The sequence below is a fragment of the Notolepis coatsorum genome, assembly GCF_963971535.1.
Source record: "Notolepis coatsorum genome assembly, chromosome: 5".
In the NCBI taxonomy this organism is placed as follows: domain Eukaryota; kingdom Metazoa; phylum Chordata; class Actinopteri; order Aulopiformes; family Paralepididae; genus Notolepis; species Notolepis coatsorum.
The window spans coordinates 130,075,216-130,099,037 of NC_140169.1; the positions used below are offsets into that span (position 1 = coordinate 130,075,216).

At 44.5% G+C, this 23,822-nt stretch overlaps 1 protein-coding gene across 1 annotated transcript in view; it reads right to left on the reverse strand.

Annotated features, from left to right (window-relative positions):
- Positions 1-980: 980 nt before the first annotated feature.
- rnf144ab (ring finger protein 144ab) overlaps positions 981-23,822 on the reverse strand; it is a 54,393-nt gene continuing 31,551 nt past the window's right edge. The window contains exons 2-8 of the mRNA XM_084314766.1: positions 21,084-21,237; positions 7,760-7,864; positions 7,296-7,356; positions 5,979-6,189; positions 5,394-5,541; positions 4,667-4,756; positions 981-3,558 (exon numbers count right to left, since the gene is read on the reverse strand). Coding sequence (XP_084170892.1) covers positions 3,427-3,558; positions 4,667-4,756; positions 5,394-5,541; positions 5,979-6,189; positions 7,296-7,356; positions 7,760-7,864; positions 21,084-21,218 — 882 coding nt within the window. The 5' untranslated portion in view covers positions 21,219-21,237 and the 3' untranslated portion in view covers positions 981-3,426. The remainder of the gene's footprint in view (positions 3,559-4,666; positions 4,757-5,393; positions 5,542-5,978; positions 6,190-7,295; positions 7,357-7,759; positions 7,865-21,083; positions 21,238-23,822) is intronic.

A 23,822-nucleotide genomic window follows, 5' to 3' on the forward strand; every position in this document is an offset into this window, starting at 1 on the left:
CAGGAACATGGATACAGTTACCCCCCTACCGAGCAATAAATACAGCACAACATAACACACGGAAGAGACTAGTCCATCTGGTCAGGAGCTTGGTTAGTGTAAGGGGGGCCAAGGGAGTTCAGGGTCCGAATGGCTGTTGGAAAGAAGCTGTCCTTGAAGTGGGTGGTTTTTGCAAGGATGGACTTGAAGCGCCTACCTGAGGGCAGGGGCTGAAACAGGGGGTGTGCTGGGTGTGTGAGGGGTCCTTTGCAATTTTTCTGACACAGTGACACGGATGGTTGTGCGAGAGGTGAAGATGGAGTCCAGGGAGGGAAGGTCACAACCTATAATTTTAGAGGCCTTGTTGATGATTATGTGCTAAATTAATTGTTGGTGAAGTGGCTCTTTAAAGATGCACCATTAAGGTGGATGAAGGACAGAGCAGCTCCAGGCTCCTTCAAGGGTGTGCAGAGATTCAGAGAAGGATCCTTGGTACATCTATCCCCGTCTTCATGCAGGCGGCAGCAGGACATAACTGGTGTCAAAGCTTCAGTGTATATCGGTTCATATGATTCATGGACAATAGACTTGAAAATGTCTGGGAAAGTAAGTGCTGGTTACTGGCAAAGATGTCAAGAGAATTAGATCACACTACTGATTTATTGCAATCAAATTCAATTAATGAAGTTATTTGACCATTGTTTAAGCAAAGAGCCTTCTTGGTTGTGAGTAACTGCATACAGTTGAAAATAAACCATTTACTTTGCTGTGATTTTGCTACACTTCTACATGAAAAAATTCTTACGCACTGCATCTTAATGTGACCGGAAATGATTGATGAAGGAATTTTAATAACATACCCATTATGTTATCTTCATCAACAGACGGAACACTCGTCATGTACAGAATAAATTCAAAAAGTATAAAAATAATCTCAAGTACCAAAAACACAGAACAAAACATTTGCGAACAAAATGTGCTTTTTATTCACAATTGGCATTACAAACAAAATTTTACAATATGTAAACGTCTGAATAAGAACCAAAACCAAACTAATGTGCACAAACAGCAGAACTGTATAGAGTTTAATACGTTTCAGAGTGCAATTCAGATTTCAAACTGAAATGTTTACACAAAAATGTGGGTTATAACCCTACAGGTGGTCCTGACCCAGATACTAACGAGGATCATTTTGGCTACATTTTGGCTTCGACAAAACTGAGCAAATTAGAGCTAAGCCTATTAATTCCCACGAGGGCCACAAACGCACTCACACAACCCAGCTGACCGAAATAAAAAGTCAGCTTAGCTCTTTTGACCCAACTGCTGTCAAACCAGCCTACATTAAGACAGGAGCACAGTGGTTTAGTGTGATAAAAACAGGCCTGGTTCAATGGTGGGGGGCAATTGATGTTGATGATGACAATAACTGCATATAAACAAAGAATTTGATAGAACGTATTTAGGAAAGAAAACGCAGACTCAACCCCCATTATCTTTCAAAGCACGGACATACAAAAGAGAAAGTGACGGCTGATGTACATCAACAGTGTTAGTTAACCCAAGTAAATGAAAACGCTGCCAGTTAGAATGCTACACGGTTATAGCACATGACATCATTATACAGCCGTTCATATACATCAACATTTGAAATTGCACTAAACTGTATATCATTTTGGTACAAAGAATCTTTTTTTATTTAAATAAGCCAGCCCAAAAAAATAAAAAATAAAAAAAAACTCAAAAAAGATTTAAAAAGGCAATTTATGGCACTTGGCTACTTCAAATAATGTGCAATGTCTAATGTGAAAGGGAAGCTAAACTTATTAAGGGATAAATGGTTTCATAGCTACTGGTTGTATGGAGCTCAAACCGCTACAGGAGGGGTTGGGTGAGTTAGTGTCTGCTACATCGTGGCTGTCTGCACAACCCTTACTGGGCCACAGACGTCATACTATGGGCTACAATAGGAAGGGACCGGTAGGACTGGATCAAATCAAACCCGCTTATGGATTCATAGGGAATCATCAAAATAGTTACCGACGAGGTCAACATTAGTAAGCTTTTCATTAGCAGCCCGAGCAGCGGATTCCTGGGTTTTATGGCGTTTAAAAATAAGCTAAATAGAGTTATGGTACATATAAAGTTACAACACTGTCAACCATAGAGACATGCAACCAGTCACATCCTTTATTTGACAAATAGTCCAGCAGGTATGTAAATGACAACTTATATATGTATATATATATATTTTTTTTTTATCCACTTTTTCTCCTTCTTTTCCAGTTTTTTCTCCCATCCCAATTTTGTCGTGCCAATTGCCCCCTCCCCTGTCTTGATCGTTGCTCGCATGTGCCCCCCAATGGTCGGCCGTAGGGAGGATAGAAGCCTTGCATCACATGTCCCCTCCGATACATGCAGAGTCAGCCAGCCACATCTTTTCACCTGCCAGCGTGGACTCTCATTGGCGAGGTGTAACGTGTGGGAGGCTCACACTACCCTCGACATCTCCTGTCCTTGCTGTGCAGGCGCCCTGACAGACCTGTAGGAGTCGCTGTTTACAACGACCAGATTACCACCCATCGACTCCCCTCCCGCTGACTCTGCCAATTGAGTCAGTATGACGGCCGGCCCAAGCTGGAGGCAACGCTGACAGCCGGATTCGATACCGGAGTCTCACGCGTTGGTGACGAGCGCTTAGACCGCTGCGCCACCCAGCCGCCATATATGTACTTTAAATATATATGCATTTATTACCATCTTAATTTATCTCCCACCCCCCCCAATTCTATAATGTGAAGCTCTTTGGGCTGCTTTTCATGTATGAAAGGTGCTATACAAATAAACATTATATATTTTCCAGGGACTTTGTGCACAATAAAAGGTTTATGTAAAATAAATAAAATATGTTTTCTAAGATTGAATACTAGTGTTGCACATGTTTTTATGTATGGTGTCGACCAGACTGGGGGGGGGGGGGCCTGGCCATAATTAAAACCAAAACAAATCCTTATGAACCTCGAGGAATCACTTTCCACATACCAAAACTGTCTGCCAAGTCTGGTTGAAATGTAACCAAGATCTATAAGCAGTCTGCGGGGGGGGGGGGGGGGGAAGGAGGGGGCGCCAAGATAGCTGTACAATAATAAAAAACAACAACGACAACAGCCTTGTGCCCTGGACATCAAGGCAGAGATCCCCCCCCCCACCCCCCGAACGCACACCGACAAGACGTCTTCTGTTCACAACAAACCTGAACCATAAAACAACCTCAGCCTGGACCCAAAGTCAACAGCTCCCTCCCACTGCCAGCGCCGCTCTGTACCGGCAGCCGTTCCCTGGACAGTTGTCGGGGCTCGCAGGCTTAGCAGTTTAAGACCCTTTCCACCACTAGGTCTGGGCGTCCTCTCGACGAGACCGCGTCAACGCAGCTCGGGGCCGAGGGCGCTAGGTGGGCAGCGGCTCGTCGTCGCGCTTGCTACAGCGACACTTGCAGCACAGGACGAAGGGCGTGGCCAGGAGGAGGAAGGGAGAGGCCACCAGCAGGAGGAGGCCGAAGCCGGCAAAGATCCCCACCACCTACAGAGGAGGGAGAGAGAGACGAGGACGGCGGAGTGAGTTCTGCTCTACACAGCAGAGTAGGAGAGTAACAAGGGTCAGGGCAAAAACGTCACGGAAAGTTCATAGAAATAGCTCGGAAAATGGACAGTCCATCGTTGAGCTGTGGGTCGCAGCGGCCGAGAAAGTTAAGACCACCAATCTAGCAGCGGAGCGGGGTTGGGGTGTTGGTCCTGGGGGAGGAAATGTCCTTTGTGGCGTCTGTGATAATATAATTAGATTTTTTTATATTCTGTATTTTTTTTTATTTGTATTATTTCTAATCGTCTTATCGTTATTATAATTATTATTGTTGAAGTACTGTCCTGTGATGTCTTGTGTATTATTGTTGTTACTGTATGGTGTTGTGTTTTGTTTAAATAGAAAAAAAGAAGAAGAAAAGAAATAGCTCTGAAAATGAGATTCTGGGCGCGACCAAAATGCTCCAGAGGTGAAAGGGAGACGATGGGAAATAATGTTGCCAATCAATCAACTAAAATGATTGATTTCAATTCAACAATTCACATTGATGTCTGGGCTTATCCGTTATAAATATTGGAGAGAAATATAATTAAAAACGTGCCCCCAAAAATAAAACTGTTCATTTCCAACTCAATGATTCACTTGAACAGAATAACACTCTTCCATTCTGGAGTCATGAGTGTGAACGATTGTTCAGGAAAGATCCACAAGGGGGCAGTAGTGTGACTTGGACATTCCTGTGTGCACACACACACACCATTAAGACTGTGGTAAAACAATACATCTTACAACCAAGAATTGGATTCTTCCTTTGACCTTTCTAGGCAGTGCTTGCATGACTAAAAACACCAGTCTGCATTATAACAAACAGACCGCTTGCCAGTAAATCCTTAACAAGATTTATTTGTCAGCACGCAGAAGAACAGACAAATGGGCCGATATATTTTTGACACATCTATCAAATCTGAATTGGGTGTTGCGTGTTGCGTGTTTTAATTATTATTATAATTATTAATAAAAACAAAATGTAAGCATCTTTGAATACATAGTGAAATAATTTCGTGCTATATGTTTTGGAGTCGAGTCATACGAGTTGCTCGCTCTCTACCTGTGTCCGGTGCCATATGACGGAAGCTCTGGAGTGTCCTAGTTTGTTTCTGCACGGTCCTTTGTCATAATGGATGAGAAGGAAGTCATCCTGAGGAGATAGAAAGAGGGAGGGGACAGAAAAGATCAGTTAGGATCAAACCAAAAGGGAGGAGTCACTTTAAAACCTACACATTAGCCATAATTCACACGGTGGTCATTTTGCTCTTATGTCCTGCTCGGGTTGGGATCTCTTTTGCGACCCCCCCCCCCCCCGCACACACACAGTGGAAGCATAGACTGCATTATGGAACTTTTACACATAATGATATTCATTTCCCCTTTTCAAGCTATTCTAACTTGAATAATGACTGGAGGAGGGCTTTAGACGTTCAAATATTCATTATTTCACAACAAAAAAGCATTAAACTATAAAAAGGCACACGTGTATTGCTCAGGAGCCAAGGCGCTGCAGTGTCCAGTGTGAAGTCGATGGGACGAGCGGCGGCTGAGAACGCTGTAAGCAGCTACACTGCGGTTGTCGACAACACTGCACCAGCGACATCGGGAGCCAAGCCCGTCCCAAACGACCACACCTCAAATGGCCACGCCCCAAACAGGCAATTCACTAGTTCACAACAAAAATTATAAACATGATGTTGTATTTGTATATCTTTCAGTGGCCCTTAAAATCATTTTTCGAACCACCAGATTGAGAACCACTTGTTGCTGCTATGGGGCCGACTTACATCCAGGGACTCCAGGCAGTACCAGCAGAAGGCATGCTTGCAGTTCTTGCACATCATCTGGGCGCAGCCCTCGTCCCTCTCGATGTACACCTTGCACTTGGGACAGCGCTTGATGGGAGCGTCGTCATCGTAGTTCTTGTAGAAGGCGCTGAGGGAACAGAGGGTGGAACTGAGGACCGTGGCTGATGCCGAATCTCTGCAGCCTTTAGACCTGTATGGTTTGTTATAGGCTTATCTAGAAAGTCTGTAACGTGGCTCTGAGCTGGGAGTGTATCGGTGTTCAGACCGCAATACAGCCAGTTGATGGGGTTCCATTTATAGTATTCTAATGACATGTTTTACCCCATTTGATTACAATCACCTGTTGTTAGCGACCAATATGCCTGGGATTTAATTACCATGAATAGAATGTGTATCATGTAGCTCTAAGCTAGCGTGTATTACTGTTAAGAGCACGGTAGTGCAGTACAGCCAGTAGACAGGGTTTTATACAAAGTGTATCATGTAGCTCTAAGCCAGCGTGTAGCAGTGTTACCAACACTGATCGAACGGCAACTGGCCATATAGCAGTAGAACATGTTTTACCTGGTTTCTCCAGGTAGGAAACTGGTGATGGGCATGTTGTCCTGGCAGGCCTGGCCCTTGTGCCAGCTGGTCCGGCAGACTGAGCAGAACTCTAGCCTGCATATAGAACACTGGACCAGCTGGGGCAGAGGCAGCTCCGCCTCCTGCAGCTGGCAGACAGCCTGGCAGGAGGAGGACGGGCACCAGGTCCGGCACGGGTCCAGCAGCACCTCTGTGGGACACGGGAGACAACGCAGAGGCGATATCAGGGACACACATGTTCACACATGTTCACACATCGCGGATGTTCAGAGAGGTTGGTTATACTCGAGTTCCGCAGGCTCTGCCAAGGTACCAAGCTAACCATTTGGATATTACACTACAGCACACTTGAAACAGCCATTATCTTACTTTATTCTATTAACAATATTGTTATTCACATAATCTTTTCTTAATTACCACCTGCGCTTCATAATTTCTTTATTCCTATAAATGGGGAGCCGTTAACAGATTTGTTTGTAAAGTTCTAACTGTACAATTACCAAATATAAGGCAGTGTTTTTTTGCTGCATATTACACCCTAAAAAAAGTGTCGTCTTATATATTCATGCTGGAGATTGGAGGTGTCGCGCTCACGAATCCGCTATTTTGGAGCGATATTTAGCCCCTTTCCTGGTGAGCTAGTATGTCATGTTTGATATCAACGGATTCCCTGCAATCCCAAGATATCATACGATATCAATGACTTCACACCAGCCTGGTACGGTCTCCAAAAGACGGTGATGGTGCAAGGCAGTGGAACAACTTTCACATTCCACAAGCGGCCGCGCCGACACATGGCCTTAGTAGTGCCATGAGTCCGGGGTGCTTTTTGCGTCCGTTTGAATGACTTCTCTTCATGGCAGTGGTCATCCTCAACCGTTTTCTTTTCCCTAAGCCAGGGTAAATACTCTGCTGCAAGTGCAACAACAGAAACAGAAAACATCACACACGGGGGGGATTTACAGGAAGAGCCGACAGTCCACTATTATTCATGAGCCAGATGTCTTGAGTTTAGTTTTTCTGAGGATGTTGCCAATTAAATCATACACAAATCCAATTACACTCAATTTAATTAAGATGGTAGAAAGACGGTATGTTCTCTCAGCCCACTGCACGCTCTCTCTCCTCTCAAGAGGGTAGCGTATATTCTGAGGAGGTTAAGCGGTGTTAAGGTTCTACAGGAGAAGGGGAGGGACTCCGTCGCAGCTGGATACACAACAAAACGACGATACACTCTCCCGACAGAATGGCCCACTTTACGGGGGGTGAACGTGGGGTTGGCGGTAGAGGACTCACCTCTCTCAAACTGCAGCCTCTTGTACCTCTGCAAGCTCTCTGCTAACACCATGCACTCGATCTGCCAAAAGAGACGCATACAGGTCAACTTGTCGGGCTTATAATCCGGCTTCATTTCTGACCTCAATCGGGACACGTTCAGGGCTTAGTGGTGACAGTTTCCACACGGTCTGTATACACACAGTGTGTCAGCTCCACTTTTTAAACAGACTTGAGGAATACCCTTTTAGGCTTGTTTTTATACAAGAAGCCGCTCGTCTTTGCTTTCTTTTCCTCTGTTGCATCTGTACCACTCTACAGTCTTTTGTATATACAATTGTATGCATCATCATATCATTTCATTTGTTTACTTCTTGTTTGTAAATACCTTCTTTTGATGTTTGTAAAAGTACATTGCATTGCAACCGTGTATGAAAACGAGTAAATAAATAATGCTCGATTCCTTTTTTTTAATCGAGTTGTACCTCGGTCTCCTGAAGGCGACCCCGTTTCGGACAGGCAGAGTCTGGGCAGCTGATGGCCGTCTCCAGGCCCTCTTTGATGAGAAGCTCCACGTACTGCTTCAGGCACTGGAGGGAGGAGTGGGAGAGATTCACACGGCAGGATTACTTCACGGCTGCTAGCTCCTAATTATGGATTTTGCCTTCGAGTCAAAGCGCTCGGCAGCAGTCTGTAGGGTGTTTTAAACGCGTTAGCAAACATCAAATATTGTTTTTCCCCTCCCCCCTTTTCTTTTGTTCATTCGGTTTCCACAATTCCTTCAGAATGCCCAGTTAAAATCTGACTAATATAAGCTCTGTTGCATCATCTCATTACTCCGGCACGGGGAAGAGGTCTGGCCCCGCTCCTTCTCGTAGGGAGGGTCCTCATGGCCTCATTCTTTGGCTGTGGTTATAGAATATAAACGTTAGGCCGGGAGATATTACATCACCTACTCCCTACACGCCATACATACACGGCATTAGCAACAGTAAAGCAGTAGTAAGCTCCCTAGGAAGGGAAGGAGGAGAGAGAAAAGAAACAAACGTGACATTAACACACCCCTCCGTTCCTGCTCCTCTCCCAGGGGTCGACGGTGGAAACCATGGCAGCAGTTGGCTCTATTCTCTCCCTCTCCCTGACGGCACGTCCTGCGGTGTTCTTCTCGATCACACTCGTATTACATTCCTCCGTCAATAACTCATTATACTCTGTGGTCCATTACCGCGCGGCCTGCGCTGTGTATCCAGGCTCTGGAGGCTGTTGCACATTAAGTCCTAAAGCGGTCTCGACTCAAAGTCAGAGGCAAATGGACCGCCATTGAGCTACTGTGTGACGGTAGGGAGCAGGACACATTGACGTGCGGGAACCAAAAAGGGATTAAAGGCGGAGGGTAGTTTCCATCTCTACACAGATTAAAGGTGGAGGGGGTAGATCCCATCTCTACACAGATTAAAGGCGGAGGGGGTAGATCCCATCTCTACACAGATTAAAGGCGGAGGGTAGATCCCATCTCTACACAGATTAAAGGCGGAGGGGGTAGTTCCCATCTCTACACAGATTAAAGGCGGAGGGTAGATCCCATCTCTACACAGATTAAAGGTGGAGGGGTAGTTCCCATCTCTACACAGATTAAAGGCGGAGGGGTAGTTCCCATCTCTACACAGATTAAAGGCGGAGGGGTAGATCCCATCTCTACACAGATTAAAGGCGGAGGGGGTAGATCCCATCTCTACACAGATTAAAGGCGGAGGGTAGTTCCCATCTCTACACAGATTAAAGGTGGAGGGGTAGTTCCCATCTCTACACAGATTAAAGGCGGAGGGTAGTTCCCATCTCTACACAGAGATTAAAGGCGGAGGGTAGTTCCCATCTCTACACAGAGATTAAAGGCGGAGGGTAGTTCCCATCTCTACACAGATTAAAGGTGGAGGGGGTAGATCCCATCTCTACAGAGATTAAAGGTGGAGGGGTAGTTCCCATCTCTACACAGATTAAGGTGGAGGGTAGTTTCCATCTCTACACAGATTAAAGGCGGAGGGTAGTTCCCATCTCTACAGAGATTAAAGGTGGAGGGGTAGTTCCCATCTCTACACAGATTAAAGGTGGAGGGGTAGTTCCCATCTCTACACAGATTAAAGGTGGAGGGGTAGTTCCCATCTCTACACAGATTAAAGGTGGAGGGGGTAGTTCCCATCTCTACACAGATTAAAGGCGGAGGGTAGGGCTGGGCGATATGGCCTAAATATGACATCACGATATTTTCTGACCTTTCGGCGATACACATCACGATGTTTTTCTTTTTTCCCCCAAACAATTCATTATGAGGCTTACCAAGACAGTATTTGAGTTTGTAAGCCAACATTAAAGACAAAATAAAATACCCATGCATTTAGCATTTTTATATTATATATTAGATTTAGATTATTAGATTATATATTGCATATATTTAGCAATGAGATATTATATGATTTAGATATGAAATATGATGAATTGAAAATGGGGGACCCTGATGTAAACAAGACGAAAGTCTTTCTCTGGTCTGCATCCCCTTAACAATTGTATGTATTGAGCTGTACTGTACCCATTCTGCAATATGTTAATAAAGTTTTAAATCAATCAATCAATCAATAAATAAATAGCATTTTAGCTTTTTGATGAAACTACTGTATATTTGTATGCCTCTAAATGTTTTGATGAATTGAAAATAGAGGACCCTTATGTAAAAAAAGCCGAAAGTCTTTTTCTGGCCTTCATCCTCCAGTCCACTGTTGTATTGAGCTGTACTGTATTGTACCCATTCTGCAATCTGTTAATAAAGTTCTCATTCATTCATTCAGACGGCAAACAGAATAATTTTGATTGACAGTCGAGTCTGCCAATTACGTCACACCGCTTGCACCCGCCCTGCTGTTCTTAGCACCAATCGGCAAGCGCGTATTCATGTTTTACTTCCGCTTTTGTCCGCCATTGATTTTGACGAGAGCTCAATAACATCAACAACGTTAGCTCACCGCGGTCGACGTTTGACTAAACGAGGCATAATGATTTTACTGCAACGAATGTTATAATAAAAGCCTTTCCATACATCTGTCTGATTGAAAACTTTATTAACAGACCGCAGAATGGGCACAACTTACTCAGCACGGGCTGAGATATGAACTAGTAATGCTTGCTTAGCCTTGCTATCTATCTAGGTTGTCCTATGTTGCTATGCGCTATGCTATGTTGCTATGCTATGCTACGTTGCTATGTTCGGGTAAATACGCTGATGTTATTGAACGTGTAACTATATAACGTTAATGCCACAAAACGAATGCATTTGTTAATCATAAGTAGTAACTTTGATGCAGTAGTGTGTGTGTGGGGCGGCGTTGTTCAAAAGTTTGAACGTGTGGACCAGATTGACGCGACACAATCCTCTTGGGCAAACATCACGATATCCACGATACGTTTGAAAAGTGTATCGTTAATGAACTGTACCCGATATTTATATAATATCGTCATATCGCCCAGCCCTAGCGGAGGGTAGTTTCCATCTCTACACAGATTAAAGGTGGAGGGGTAGTTCCCATCTCTACACAGATTAAGGTGGAGGGGTAGTTCCCATCTCTACACAGATTAAAGGTGGAGGGGTAGTTCCCATCTCTACACAGATTAAAGGTGGAGGGGTAGTTCCCATCTCTACACAGATTAAGGTGGAGGGGTAGTTCCCATCTCTACACAGATTAAGGTGGAGGGGTAGTTCCCATCTCTACACAGATTAAGGTGGAGGGGTAGTTCCCATCTCTACACAGATTAAAGGTGGAGGGGTAGTTCCCATCTCTACACACAGATTAAAGTTGGAGGGTAGATCCCATCTCTACACAGATTAAGGTGGAGGGGGTAGTTTCCATCTCTACACAGATTAAAGGTGGAGGGGGTAGATCCTATCTCTACACCAGTACAGTCAACAAGTCTTCCCACAGCTACTGTGACATTGAGAGGCAACTTCTTGAGATCTCCACCGTTCTGATGAACCATCGACCCGGAAGACAACACTGCTTCTTCCTCATTTGAGATTCAGTGGCGGTTGAGAAACACTCGACTTTCTGCATCACTGCCACTTATTGGAAAGAGTGACGGGATCGGTAACCTCATTAGAAGAATAAATTAGAGCCTCTAGGTGGCGCTATACACGTGACAACAGTCAGCTTCCCGTACACACGTCGTAGAAGATCATCCGACTCAAATGGGGTCCATTCCAAAGGTTTGAAAAGTTTCCCTTCCTTGGTCCTCCGTTCTCGATTCCTCCGTGACCCGGAAACTGAAGATCTGTCGCCGTATTTTAAGGCCGTTCCAAAGCCAAAAACACAAGGGGGCGAATTCACAAAGAATGGATTGCGCGGTGCTAATTGCACCATTAACTGCGTGAGTTTAGCGTGCGGTATCTGCTCCCTCTTTGCGAGCCATTCACTAAGGACATTTTTGAGATACTAGCACAAACACGCCCATACGTGTGCAGTTTGCTCTCGATTAGCTCCAGCGCAGTTTGCTCGCAGAGCAGTTTGCACCTGACAGATAGACAGTTGGCAGATATCAGGAAGGGGAAAAATAAACCCGAAATGAGGGGAATTAAGCTCTTATTATTCTTGTTATTGCTGTTATTGCTTCCATTGTTATGAATGAGAGAACCCACACAGCAGGAGATTTTCTAGCACGTTCACAATGAGGAAATAACATGACTTCTACTGGTGTATCATTTGTAAATGATCAATAAACTACATATTATTAGCATGGTATTAATGTGAGTTATTAATTAACTAAGTTAGTTCGTCATTGGGGAGCTCCAGTAGCTCACCACGTACCGCGAGTGCTATTTCAGCGCCGTGGACAACCGTGCTCGTCACGGATCTGGGGCTGAGTGCGTTCGAATCCCGGACGGCAGCCGTGCCTTTCCCAGAGTGTCTTCCCCCCCATCTGAACCCTTTCAGCCTGCTTCTGTCGGTCGAACTTGACCAAGTATGAATGCGATGAAAAAAGCGATAAACGCTAAAAGAACCAGCTGACTGGTCAAAGTTAAAAAAAAGAAAAAAAGTTAGTTCGTCATTTATATGTGCTGCTTAACTCATTGGCCGTCAACAACGATTACACGCGTTTGTCCGACAACCGCTGAACGCCAACCACGTATATATATATACGTTATTTGGTCCGTTTTCCTTTTATTTCGATATTTCTATTCATTACAGGCACACAGACTCTGGGTTAACATGGGGAATCCTCATGAGAATGTAAAAGTGCAATACCGGCCGCATCACACTAGACGGCGGTATCAAGCACCCTTTATGCCCTTCTATCTTTCTCTGTGGGATGGCCACAGGTCTCTGGTGTCATGTTTCCTTGTCGGGCGAGGGCAGCCGTTCTGCCGGTTCCAACGAAGCGCGTCAAATATCTCCGATCCATATGTTGTGGTGGATTATGCCGTCGACCAAATGGACATTGGCTATACCAGATGGCGATCAAACAATTGGAATATTATTTTTGGAATACTCCCGATCACAGGTAAGGACGTTTTGACGTCAATTCTAGCTTGATCCTGCAATGCTTTCATACCGATCGGGCTGATAACAGTTTTTAGTGTTCAATGCGAATGCCGTTACTGACAAATAATCAGAAACAACCCCCCTTTCATGCATTCATGATGGAACATAATAGCTATGATATAGATTTGATTTCGGGATAATAGCATATACAGGCAAGAAATGGCAACGTGTATAGTGGAATCGACGTATAGGGCTTTAACTCAGGATTTCATGAATTACCCTAGACCGCTCTAAAACCATACTTATATTCACCACGGTATAACACAGGAACGTATGGATGGAAAAATTTATTCTTTCTCACATATTGAATGATATCAAATGGGCCATAGTATTGTATCCATAGCTATAATATAGAATATAGTTATAGCTCTACAAAGAAGGTGACTGAGTCAGTCCTATATTTTAACGTGTGGCAATGCGACCACGGGGCCCCGTCTAATCCCCGGCGGTCAATGAGTTAATATAGGCTACATAAACAAATCTGTCTATTTATTGATACTCTCATCAATTGACAATCATGACGTTGCATTACTGCTGATCAGCACGCCTTTCAGGTTAACTGGTGAAAAAAAAGGTTTAAGTGGTAACGTTAGCAACAGCGTTTCCGTTAGAACATATTCGTGCCGGTCTGGGTGTCCTGCAAGATTTCTATCCCCGGACATATTCGAGAAATTCCGGTCAGAGTTTTAAACAGCAGTCTGTTATAATCACATTTTTATGAGCTAACGAATTCCGTTATATTGGACATTTGTATTAATTACATCAAGCGAAGAATGAGAAATTGATTTGCAGAATCAAATGACTATCTCTCGCCTCCCAAGTTAGTGCGATACGCTAATCCAGCATCAAGCTCCCGCCCCGCAGGCTCCCGCTGCAGCAGCTGTCACACGCACCCCCAAATGAATCTCGAGTCGACATCGCTTCACCTCGTTGTATCAGACACGTCACACATATCATAATGTTCAACTTCACACACAGCAAACTGTAGTTGATCATCACATTGCCTCGTTTGCTAGCTCGTCGCCACATGCAGAGAGGACGAGCCACATGCGCGTAACGCATTTGTTGATTTCATTATAGCCTACATTTAGTTATAATCAATAATATGCATTACTATGTGACACGGCAGTCAACCAACAGTTGCATATGATTAAAAAATGTCAACACTCACTCACCCCGTCTCTCGTTGTGCCTATCCGTTTTGTACCTGCGAGAACAGCGGGGTCGTCTGGTAACGGTTGGTTCGACTTTGATAGATCCCCACTGGAACAGGTGGACGTCTGCGAGGCTCGCAACGGTAGCAGCAGACTGGGGATGCTCTTTGTGGTTCAATCAATAAAGTGTACTTTGTGTACGTTCAATCAATGTTCTCTCTCGTACAGGGACCGAAACTAAAGCCTGCCGCCCGCCAGGGGCGCTCAGTTTTTACCTTTGGCGCTTGACACTTAGAGGGCTGCCCGCCGTGTGGCGTGTAATCAATCAAGTTCATAACGATACTCTTATTTTGAAAATCTGTGCGGGTCTCATTTCCGCCCCAAGCGCATCTCCAGTCATAATATCGATGGCTCCGGCAGTTAGCAACATTAGGTTCGTATGATACTCTTATTTTTAAAGAAACCGTGGCAACGAGTCATATCCGCCCAGCCCTGCAGCGGGATACTATTGGCTAAGGGCTTCTGCTCGCAGTGCTCGTGTCAACACAGAGGCAGTCTGCTCTAGTCTAGAAGAGCGGACCTCCATGAGCTACCGTTACTGTTTAAACAATGACCCAGTCAACTATTCACTTTTAGTTTAATACATGACGAGGCATTGTCTAACGGTATCTAGCTGGCTAGCTACTGATAGCTGCTGATAAACAAATGCTCCAGCAATAGTCGACTCGATTGCATAATACCTCCGTTCCCTCGTTAGCTAGCTCACGTTAGCTAGCTCACGTTAGATATATCTGTCCCAGTAAACTAAATTGTCTTAACGTTATCTACCGGGCTAGCAGTAGCTACAGATAGCTCCTGATATCAATGTCTTATAACATTGATTGAATGCGTATTCTAGCTGAGGGCATGTTGAATGTGATTTGACAAAAGAACCGTAACGTTATACCAATAGGGTCCAGCTGCATCGCCGGAGAATCCTTGCATGCTGAATGTAGGGTCTAGCTGAATATAGGGTCTAGCTGCAGGGCCGGAGAATCCTTGCTGGAGCTGGAGGCTACTCAAGTATACACACAGACAGTGGAGCTGTTTGCAGATAGCGAGCATTTTGACTTATTGCGTGGTGGCGATGTCTCGCAGATAATACAACTACAAGTATGATTATATAATATATATTTTATTTAAAAAAATGTTTTTTATATAAAATATATACCGGTATATATTTTTTTTAATCAAAAAAAATTTGGCAGGTAAGAAATATGCTTGGCGGGTAGATTCTTCCCATCTACCCGCCACTGGCCGGTGAGTCAAAAAGTTAATTTCGCTCCCTGCTCTCGTACATCATAGAGGCTAGACTACTAGACTATAATGTCGCACCTGAGCCAGGAGAATTTAACTTTCCACTCGGGCCTGAACGCTCGACATTTCTGTTTCTTTTCCGCGGGAGCCACCACGGCATCAGCGGTCTCTGTGACTTCAGAAGACTCATCTTCGTTGTCATTATTATTAGACCTGCTTGTGCTTGGTTTCATGAAATATTTGTTAAGCTTAGCTTGTTTGGCCATCTCTCTCTCTCGCTCGTATACCCGTTTGTCGTTATGGTGGCCAGACAGGCTAAAAAAAAGAAAGAAAAAAAAGATTCACATCCGAGCGGCGCCATCCGCGCTTTATCAGAGTGAAGCAACAATGAAACAAATGTAATGATTGTTTCGTTCATCGCATAGGCTATTTAATTTTTGCCTATTTTAATACAATTCAAATAATAAAATTGTGCTTAGAGGAATTATTTTCACCGGACATTATGACCGGAGAGATTTAAATATTCGGACTTCAACATATTTTGCCGGTCAAATACCGGTAATTACCGGCTAACTGGTTAGCAAGCTATAATCTCCAGACATGTTTTGGCCATTCAAGACAGTTTTAAAATGTCCAATCTAATGAATTTAGTTTGCTCATAAAATGCTTAAAATGTTATGTGATTATAATAGACGACTGTTAATGTATAGCGACGTGCACAGGGGCCGACTGCCTGCAGACAGGCCGTCAGAATGTTAATTTGGGATAAATAAATAATAATGGGTTTCTTTATTTATTTTCTCAATTCTCCACTTGAAATAATAAATCAAAATGTCCAATCTAACGAATTTCGTTTGCTCATAATAGCCTACTGCTGAATACCATGGGACAAATAAATTATAAATTATTTTGTGCAGACCTTGCATGGTGCAGAATCACCGCAAAATCTGCCCCTCAATTAATATCGCAGAGGGGGGGGGGGGGGGGGGGCATAATTCCACGGGACAACCACGAGGACACCTAACCCCTTGAATATTATTGCGCGGATCAGAATACGGGCGCAAAATCTGCGAGGTTTTTACACATCGCGCCCCGACCTTTTCCCAACGTTTTCGCTGATGGAAGTGCATTGGGAAGTCGTGCCCCCCGCAGAGTTCTACCACGAGAGGCACGTGGGAGCTTGCGCAAAAACACCCACATTTTCCCACGTCGCTTAGTGAACACCAGATCACTGAAGACGTTGGGTCGCTTTAACTGCGCGGTGCAATTTGCGCCGGCCGTTGTGAATTGGGAGTGTTTTTGGACGAGGCTCATTTGCATAGAAAGGGGAACATGTTCCACGCATATTACCTCATTTAAATACACGCTAATAGCACCGGATGCAATGCTGATGGAACGCAGTTACCACCTCATTTCACCCGTTGCGCCTTCTCTGTGTACAAACTGTGTTTCAGAGCTATTTGCGCCGGCTTAGTATCAGAAAAAGCCACGCAATCCCTTTGTGAATTCGCCCCAAGGTGTCCTGGCTCCAGCAGAGGATACACTCGAAATGTGAAAGTATTTTTCGAAGATCCGACTGTTAATCGTATAAAGCTCCTCCAACATACGGCACTTCAAAATGCCATACGAGTGAACGAACAGTCCATTCCTTCTAACTAGGGATGTCGGATATTATCGGCCTACCGATATTATCGGCCGATATTGGCATTCAAATGTGATATCAGAAATGATCGGTATCGGTTTAAAAATATATATATATATTTTTTACATTTATTTAACCTTTATTTACCCAGGCAAGCAAGTAATAACAAATTCTTTTTTTTATCTACTTTTTCTCCCATTTTCTATTTTTCTCCCATCCCAATTTCGTATCGTCCAATTCTACCCTCCCCTGTCTCGAACGCTGTTAGGCCATGCCTCCCACAAGCCGGCTGCAATGTGGACTAAGCCTTACATCACGTGTCCCCTCCGGTACTCGAGGAAGCAGCAGTCGCATCTTTTCACCTGCACAGCGCGATCTCTCAGCGTCGGGGTCTGCGTTTGGAGGGCACGCCGCCCCCGTCGCTTCCTGATTCTGCTGCGCAGGCGCACCAACCGACCTGTAGGAGTCGCTGTCCACAACGTCCGATCCCCACCCATCAGCTTCCCACCCCCTAATACTGCCAATTGTATTAGTATGAACGACCAGCCAAGCTGATAGCAATGCGGAGAGCTGGGCTCGAACCCAGCGTCTCCTGCATTGGTGGTGAGCGCCTTGCCCACTGCACCACCTAGCCGCCCAAGTAATAACAAATTCTGACAATTAACTGGACAAAGAGTGACTTTATGCCTCTTTCTGACACCTTCACTCCCGGTTTCCTGGAAAATCTCCCATTCAAATTGGCAAAAGATCGCCTCACCTATCTTGGTCTGACCATACCCAAAGATCCTAAATTAATATTTAAATTGAACTTTGCCGACTATGTTTCAAGGCTAAAACAATGCATTGAAAATTGGAAAGTACTACCCCTCTCCACGATAGGCCGCATAAACTCTGTCAAGATGGTTTCTCTCCCCAGATTCCTATACCTTTGTCAAAATCTTCCCATCTTTCTCACAAAGTCTTTTTTCAAAGAACTGGGCCCTCATTCATCAACGTGACGTAGAAAATGTTCTATTTCCACACGTAAGCACAGAATTTAGAAGTTGTGCACGCACAGAAATATTGGGATTTATCAACCGTGCGTACGCAGGTCCTATGCTCCTCCGTGTTGATAAATACCACCTTGTTCTACCGTCAATGCTCGTGCATGATTATCCATATATGGTCATGAAAGTGATGAAACACCCCCCATGGGATGTGAAATAATGGACTGACCCGAGCGGAACTCTGAGAAACTTCACGGAGATTGTTTACTGCTGTCGAACCAAGAAGACACAACGCGTGTTATGGGATAAATAAAAGGCGGACTTGTAAACGGTGATGTCAGATATCAACGGCTCCCTAAGACCATTGCTGCAATTCTGCCTGGACAGCTCAAAATACTAATAAAGACCGTTCGTTGACCACTGTTTGGCGTTGGTTGTGTGTCATTATAACCGTGCTGTAATATGAATGCCTTTATTAGTTGTGTTCGATTGGCTATATGATTTTTAGAGGCATCTATTTTGTTGTCGGTATTACCGACAACAAAATAGATGCCTCTAAAAATCATATACTATTAGGTAGCCTATATGAATTACATATAATAGCAGCCATAGCCTACATTATGCAACAGTAACTTGCGCATACCAGTGTATGCGACGGACCAGTGTATACCTTATATCATATCATATTCATATAATAGTTTCTCTATCAGCATACCAGCATGTAATATGTTCTTTGTTAGAACTCAACTCGTTATTATTTTGCACATAGATTGCAGAAATACGGGAACGTTTTGATTTACATTAAAAGGCTTTGACATTGTAACACTAAATACGTGGAATTCTGTAAGCATAATACAAGTCATATCACCCACACGATATGCTCTGTGTCCAGAGCATGTATGCTTTTCATTCATTTAAGACACATTATTGCAAGGGTTTTGTAATACACATACACCCTGGTGTCATTGCAATGCGTTTTTTATTCTTTCTTATACAGTAAAAAGGGGGAAGAACACTATATCGTGGGTGTTCATATGACTTGTATTCTGCTTACAGCTTCGAAATTCCACTTGTTTCGTTTAACGTAAAGCCTTTTAAATATAATCAAAACGTTCCCTTTTTTTTTTTAGAAATGGTCGTACGCACAGGTTAAGCACATATCTGTGCGTAAGACACGTTGATGAATGAGGGCCCTGGACTATGTAATTCTGTCTTACATCTGGAATTATAAGAATCACAGAATCTCAAAAATGCACTTGCAAAAACCTAAATCTGAGGGAGGGCTGGCCTTGCCAGTATTTAGGCACTACTACTGGGCTGCCAATGTAAGGGCTCTGATGTACTGGCGGCAGGGGACAACAGGTGAATTGACTAGTCCTGGGGCCCCCTTGTGGCTGAGAATGGAGGCTAATTCCCTTATTAACTCATCCTTGCCAGCTATGCTATTTGTCAAACCAGGGGTACCCGGGATCTTAAGAAGCTTGAAACTAAGTTTTGTCGTGGAAAACTGTCAGAATTTTAAATCAAATCAGGGGTGCTTTGAGCCTACCAGATATTTCTATCCATGCACCAATCTGTTTTAATCACACTTTTTCGGCTCCATGGACAGACAGGGGTTACCTTGCCTGGAGTGGGAAGGGGCTAGCTTCCATTAAGGACTTATACATAGACGGTCATTTTGCATCCTTCGATCTACTAAAGAGGAAGTTTGAGTTGCGGCACCAACTGGCTCGGATTTTTACAAGTCAGAAATTATGTTAGATCCAAAGTTCAGGCTTTCGAAGGGCTCCCAATTGAACATTCTTTCTTTGATATATTGCTGAGCCGTCCCCTCTCCAAGCACCTCATCTCTAGGTTTGTGTGTCTGTTTGACAACTGTAATATGGCCTCTACTGAGAAGATTAAAGAACAATGGCAGGAGGAACTCGGTATTGATCTATCCGATATTGTATGGGATAGGAGTCTGTCTATAGTACAACTTGGCTCAGTCAATAGTAGACACCAGCTGATCCAATTTAAAGTTGTGCATCGTCTCCACTACTCCAAGCATAGATTGCACAAGATCTACCCCTCTGTTTCACCTCTGTGCGACAGGTGCCAGGTATCAGAGGGTACTTTCTCATGCCTTCTGGTTTTGCCCTTCACTAACAGGATTCTGGGCCAAAATATTTGACTGGTACTCTAAGGCCTACAAGATAACTCTACAGCCGGGGGCAGAGCTCGCCATCTTCGGCTGCTCTGAGTCCTCTGAGCTTTCCTACAGCTGTACAACAATCTTTGACACTGGGGACAACGGTTGCTAAAAAACAAATACTGATGGAGTGGAAGTCCTCCTCAGCACCTTCTTTCCAACTGTGGATGGCGGACACGACCTCTGTCATACGGATGGAGAGACTAAGGTTCCTGAGAACCGATTCACTTAAAAGGTTTTCAAAAATCTGGGACCCGTTCTTAGCCTATCTCGATGAGGCTAGAGGCGGCAGCTGATTCGCCCCCGTCTGATCTCACAGTCCCCCTATGAGGGACCCCAAACACAATATTTCTCAGTCATGTATGGCTGGTAACCGTGTTGTAATAGCAAATGTAAAAAATGTTATTTTTCTTTTCTTTAATGCATTTTTTTTTACTTTCACTGTCTGAGTGTGTTTGTACGTCATGTTGGTATACTGTTTGTCATGTTTGTACAATGTTCTGAAAAATGTAAAATAAAATATATATAAAAAAAAAAATACAAATTCTGAAAAAAGTATGCATAATGTTGTGTTAATTCCACGACAAGAGATATGTAATGTTAATTACCTGAAATTATTCCGTTTTCTGGGGGGGAAAACCCTGCATATATCGGTATCGGTTGATATCAATATCGGAAATTAAGAGTTGGACAATATCGGTATAGGTAAAAAAGTCAATATCGAACATCCCTACTTCTAACCTATGCTTTTCACGTTTGTTTTGTCTGCCTCTTCTCCTCACATCTCTTCCTCGTTTCACTCGAGGACGACGCGCAAACACATCTATGAACCTTTGGAATGGACCCGTGATGTCCTGCCACAAGGAACAGGATACTTCATCAATGCACACTAATATGTATCTCTACTCTGGCAGGTACCAGTTGAGACCAGTGGTTTAGATAAGCGTGTATTACTGACCAGGGTGCAGAAGATGCATTGGCACTGACTGATGGTGGTCATCTGTTCCAGGGGGAACTCTCCAAGGCACAGCTTGCAGGACATCAGGGGGTCCAGGGCCAGGTCCCAGGTGGGCCGGTACCGTGCCGCTGTCATGCTGTCCGGCACAAGTGACCTTAGAGAGAAATGAAGGAGCCTTTAACACAAGACCTCCGACCTGGTCATGAAGTGGGTTCGGAGCTGGCCGTTTGTGCTCTCTGAAAAAGGTGCCAGAGGAAAGCGCCACTTTCGTCACACATTACACCAGATATAATACGTAGCTTCTCTTGTGTTGCTCGGCAACAAAAGCAGCATGTAATTGTGTGTGTGTGAAAGGGTAGGCTGCGTGATGGTAAGGGCCGTCATGGTTGATGGGTTAGCTTTCTAAAGGAAGCGGTCAATGGGTCGTCGAGAACCTGCAGTGACGCATTTTCCAACAGCACTTTCTTTTAAACAATCTAGGTCAACAACAATGAAAAGGACTAAAAAGATGAACAGAAATGTTTTTCAGGGTCAGACTGACATAACTTGGTTATTATTATTATTTACTTGAGTGCTTCACAAGAGACTGCCGGCTGCACCATAATAAACGTTGCACCTTCACAGGTTTGATGAAGTCATCAGCCAGACACAGCCGCTGTGCCCAGCTGCTGCAGATAATAACCTCTCTCTCTCTCTGCTTCTCTCTAAATGCAGACTACTGCCAGCTCCTCCTAGAACCTCCCCCTCCCTCTCGAGTGCTGAATGCAGTCAACAGCTAGCTGTTTGTCAATATTTCTCCTCAAGGGTGCTAGGCAACCAGCCAGACCAACCTTGGGTTGAAGGCCTCTCCACATGGGAGCCGTGCAGCCGGGCCACACCCTCCTCAGCGGAGTAGCGGAGAGGGAGAGGAATGAATGGAGTGGACCAGGCCGACGTGGCTCCGAGGTTAGCATGCATTTCCCCAATGGGATCAATAAAGGAATCTTATCTTATCCCTGGATAACAGCCAGTCGGAGAGAGGTAAAGGCTATAGGAGACCAATCCTTCCGTGATCGATGTAATACCATAGTCACAGGACTGATGCCTATTAGATGTAATACCACAGTCACAGGACTGATGCCTATTAGATGTAAATACAAGTCGCAGGACTGATGCCTAATCGACAAGTTGATTTCATTGACAAATCTGCGTTTCCTACACACAATCATACAGAAGGACCTCTTTAAACCTAGTACTTACTAGAGATGCAAACATTTTTAAGTATTGACTAATTGACCCAAAGTTTTGGTCGACTAAGTCCTGAAACAGACCGATTGACAGAATTGACAGAATTCCATAAGGCTGTGATGGTCAGGTGGGTCATGTGAGGAGTCCACAATGCAGCGGGCTGTAATGTGGATGTTGCTGCTAGCTAGCCGCGTTAACGCTAAGTTCGTTTCCAAAAGACGACTGCATTGTGGACTCCTCACATGACCCACCTGACTGCTTTAAGGAACCCATCGACCCATCTCAAACCCTGCCCTCTTTTCTTGATCCTCCAATCACAACCGTTGTTTTCTTCTGAAAAAAGGATCAAGAAAAGAGGTCGGAGTTTGAGATAGGTCCATTAGGTGTACTGGATGGTGCACTGTACTGGATGGTGTAGAGGTACTGTACTGGATGGTGTAGAGGTACTGTACTGGATGGTGCATTGTACTGGATGGTGTAGAGGTACTGTACTGGATGGTGTAGAGGTACTGTACTGGATGGTGTAGGGTACTGTACTGGATGGTGTAGGGTGCTGTACTGGATGGTGTAGGGTGCTGTAGGGTACTGTACTGGATGGTGTAGGGTGCTGTACTGGATGGTGTAGGGTGCTGTAGGTACTGTACTGGATGGTGTAGGGTGCTGTAGGGTACTGTACTGGATGGTGTAGGGTGCTGTAGGGTACTGTACTGGATGGTGTAGGGTGCTGTACTGGATGGTGTAGGGTGCTGTACTGGATGGTGTAGGGTGCTGTACTGGATGGTGTAGGGTGCTGTACTGGATGGTGTAGGGTGCTGTAGGTGCTGTACTGGATGGTGTAGGGTGCTGTACTGGATGGTGTAGGGTGCTGTACTGGATGGTGTAGGGTACTGTACTGGATGGTGTAGGGTGCTGTACTGGATGGTGTAGGGTGCTGTACTGGATGGTGTAGGGTGCTGTACTGGATGGTGTAGGGTGCTGTAGGTGCTGTACTGGATGGTGTAGGGTGCTGTACTGGATGGTGTAGGGTGCTGTACTGGATGGTGTAGAGTAGGGCTGCACGATTAATCGATTTTAAATCGAAATCGCGATTTGGAATGATGCAATTATCAAATCGCAAAAAAACAAACAAAAATATTTTTCTTTTATTAAAATGTGTTTAACCAGGAAGTCCCATTGAGATACAAGATCGGTTTGGGAGAGGGAGGTAAGGGGTTTTAGATTGCATGTTGTGAAGTTTAGACTTCAGAGAGGGAGAGTAAAGTACAGAAAAAAAGGTACCGTTGGGTACCGGTATCGATTCCCAGGTAAAAAGAAACATTTTCAGGCTCGGTGTCCCGAAAAGACCCACCGCGTAGGCCAGATGCAAGCCGCATTTTACAATAAACCTCTGTGGGGCTGCTTAATTTTTTTTAATTATAATCGCAATTAGATTATTTCCCAAAATCGTGCAGCCCTAGTGTAGAGGTACTGTACTGGATGGTGTAGGGTACTGTACTGGATGGTGTAGGGTGC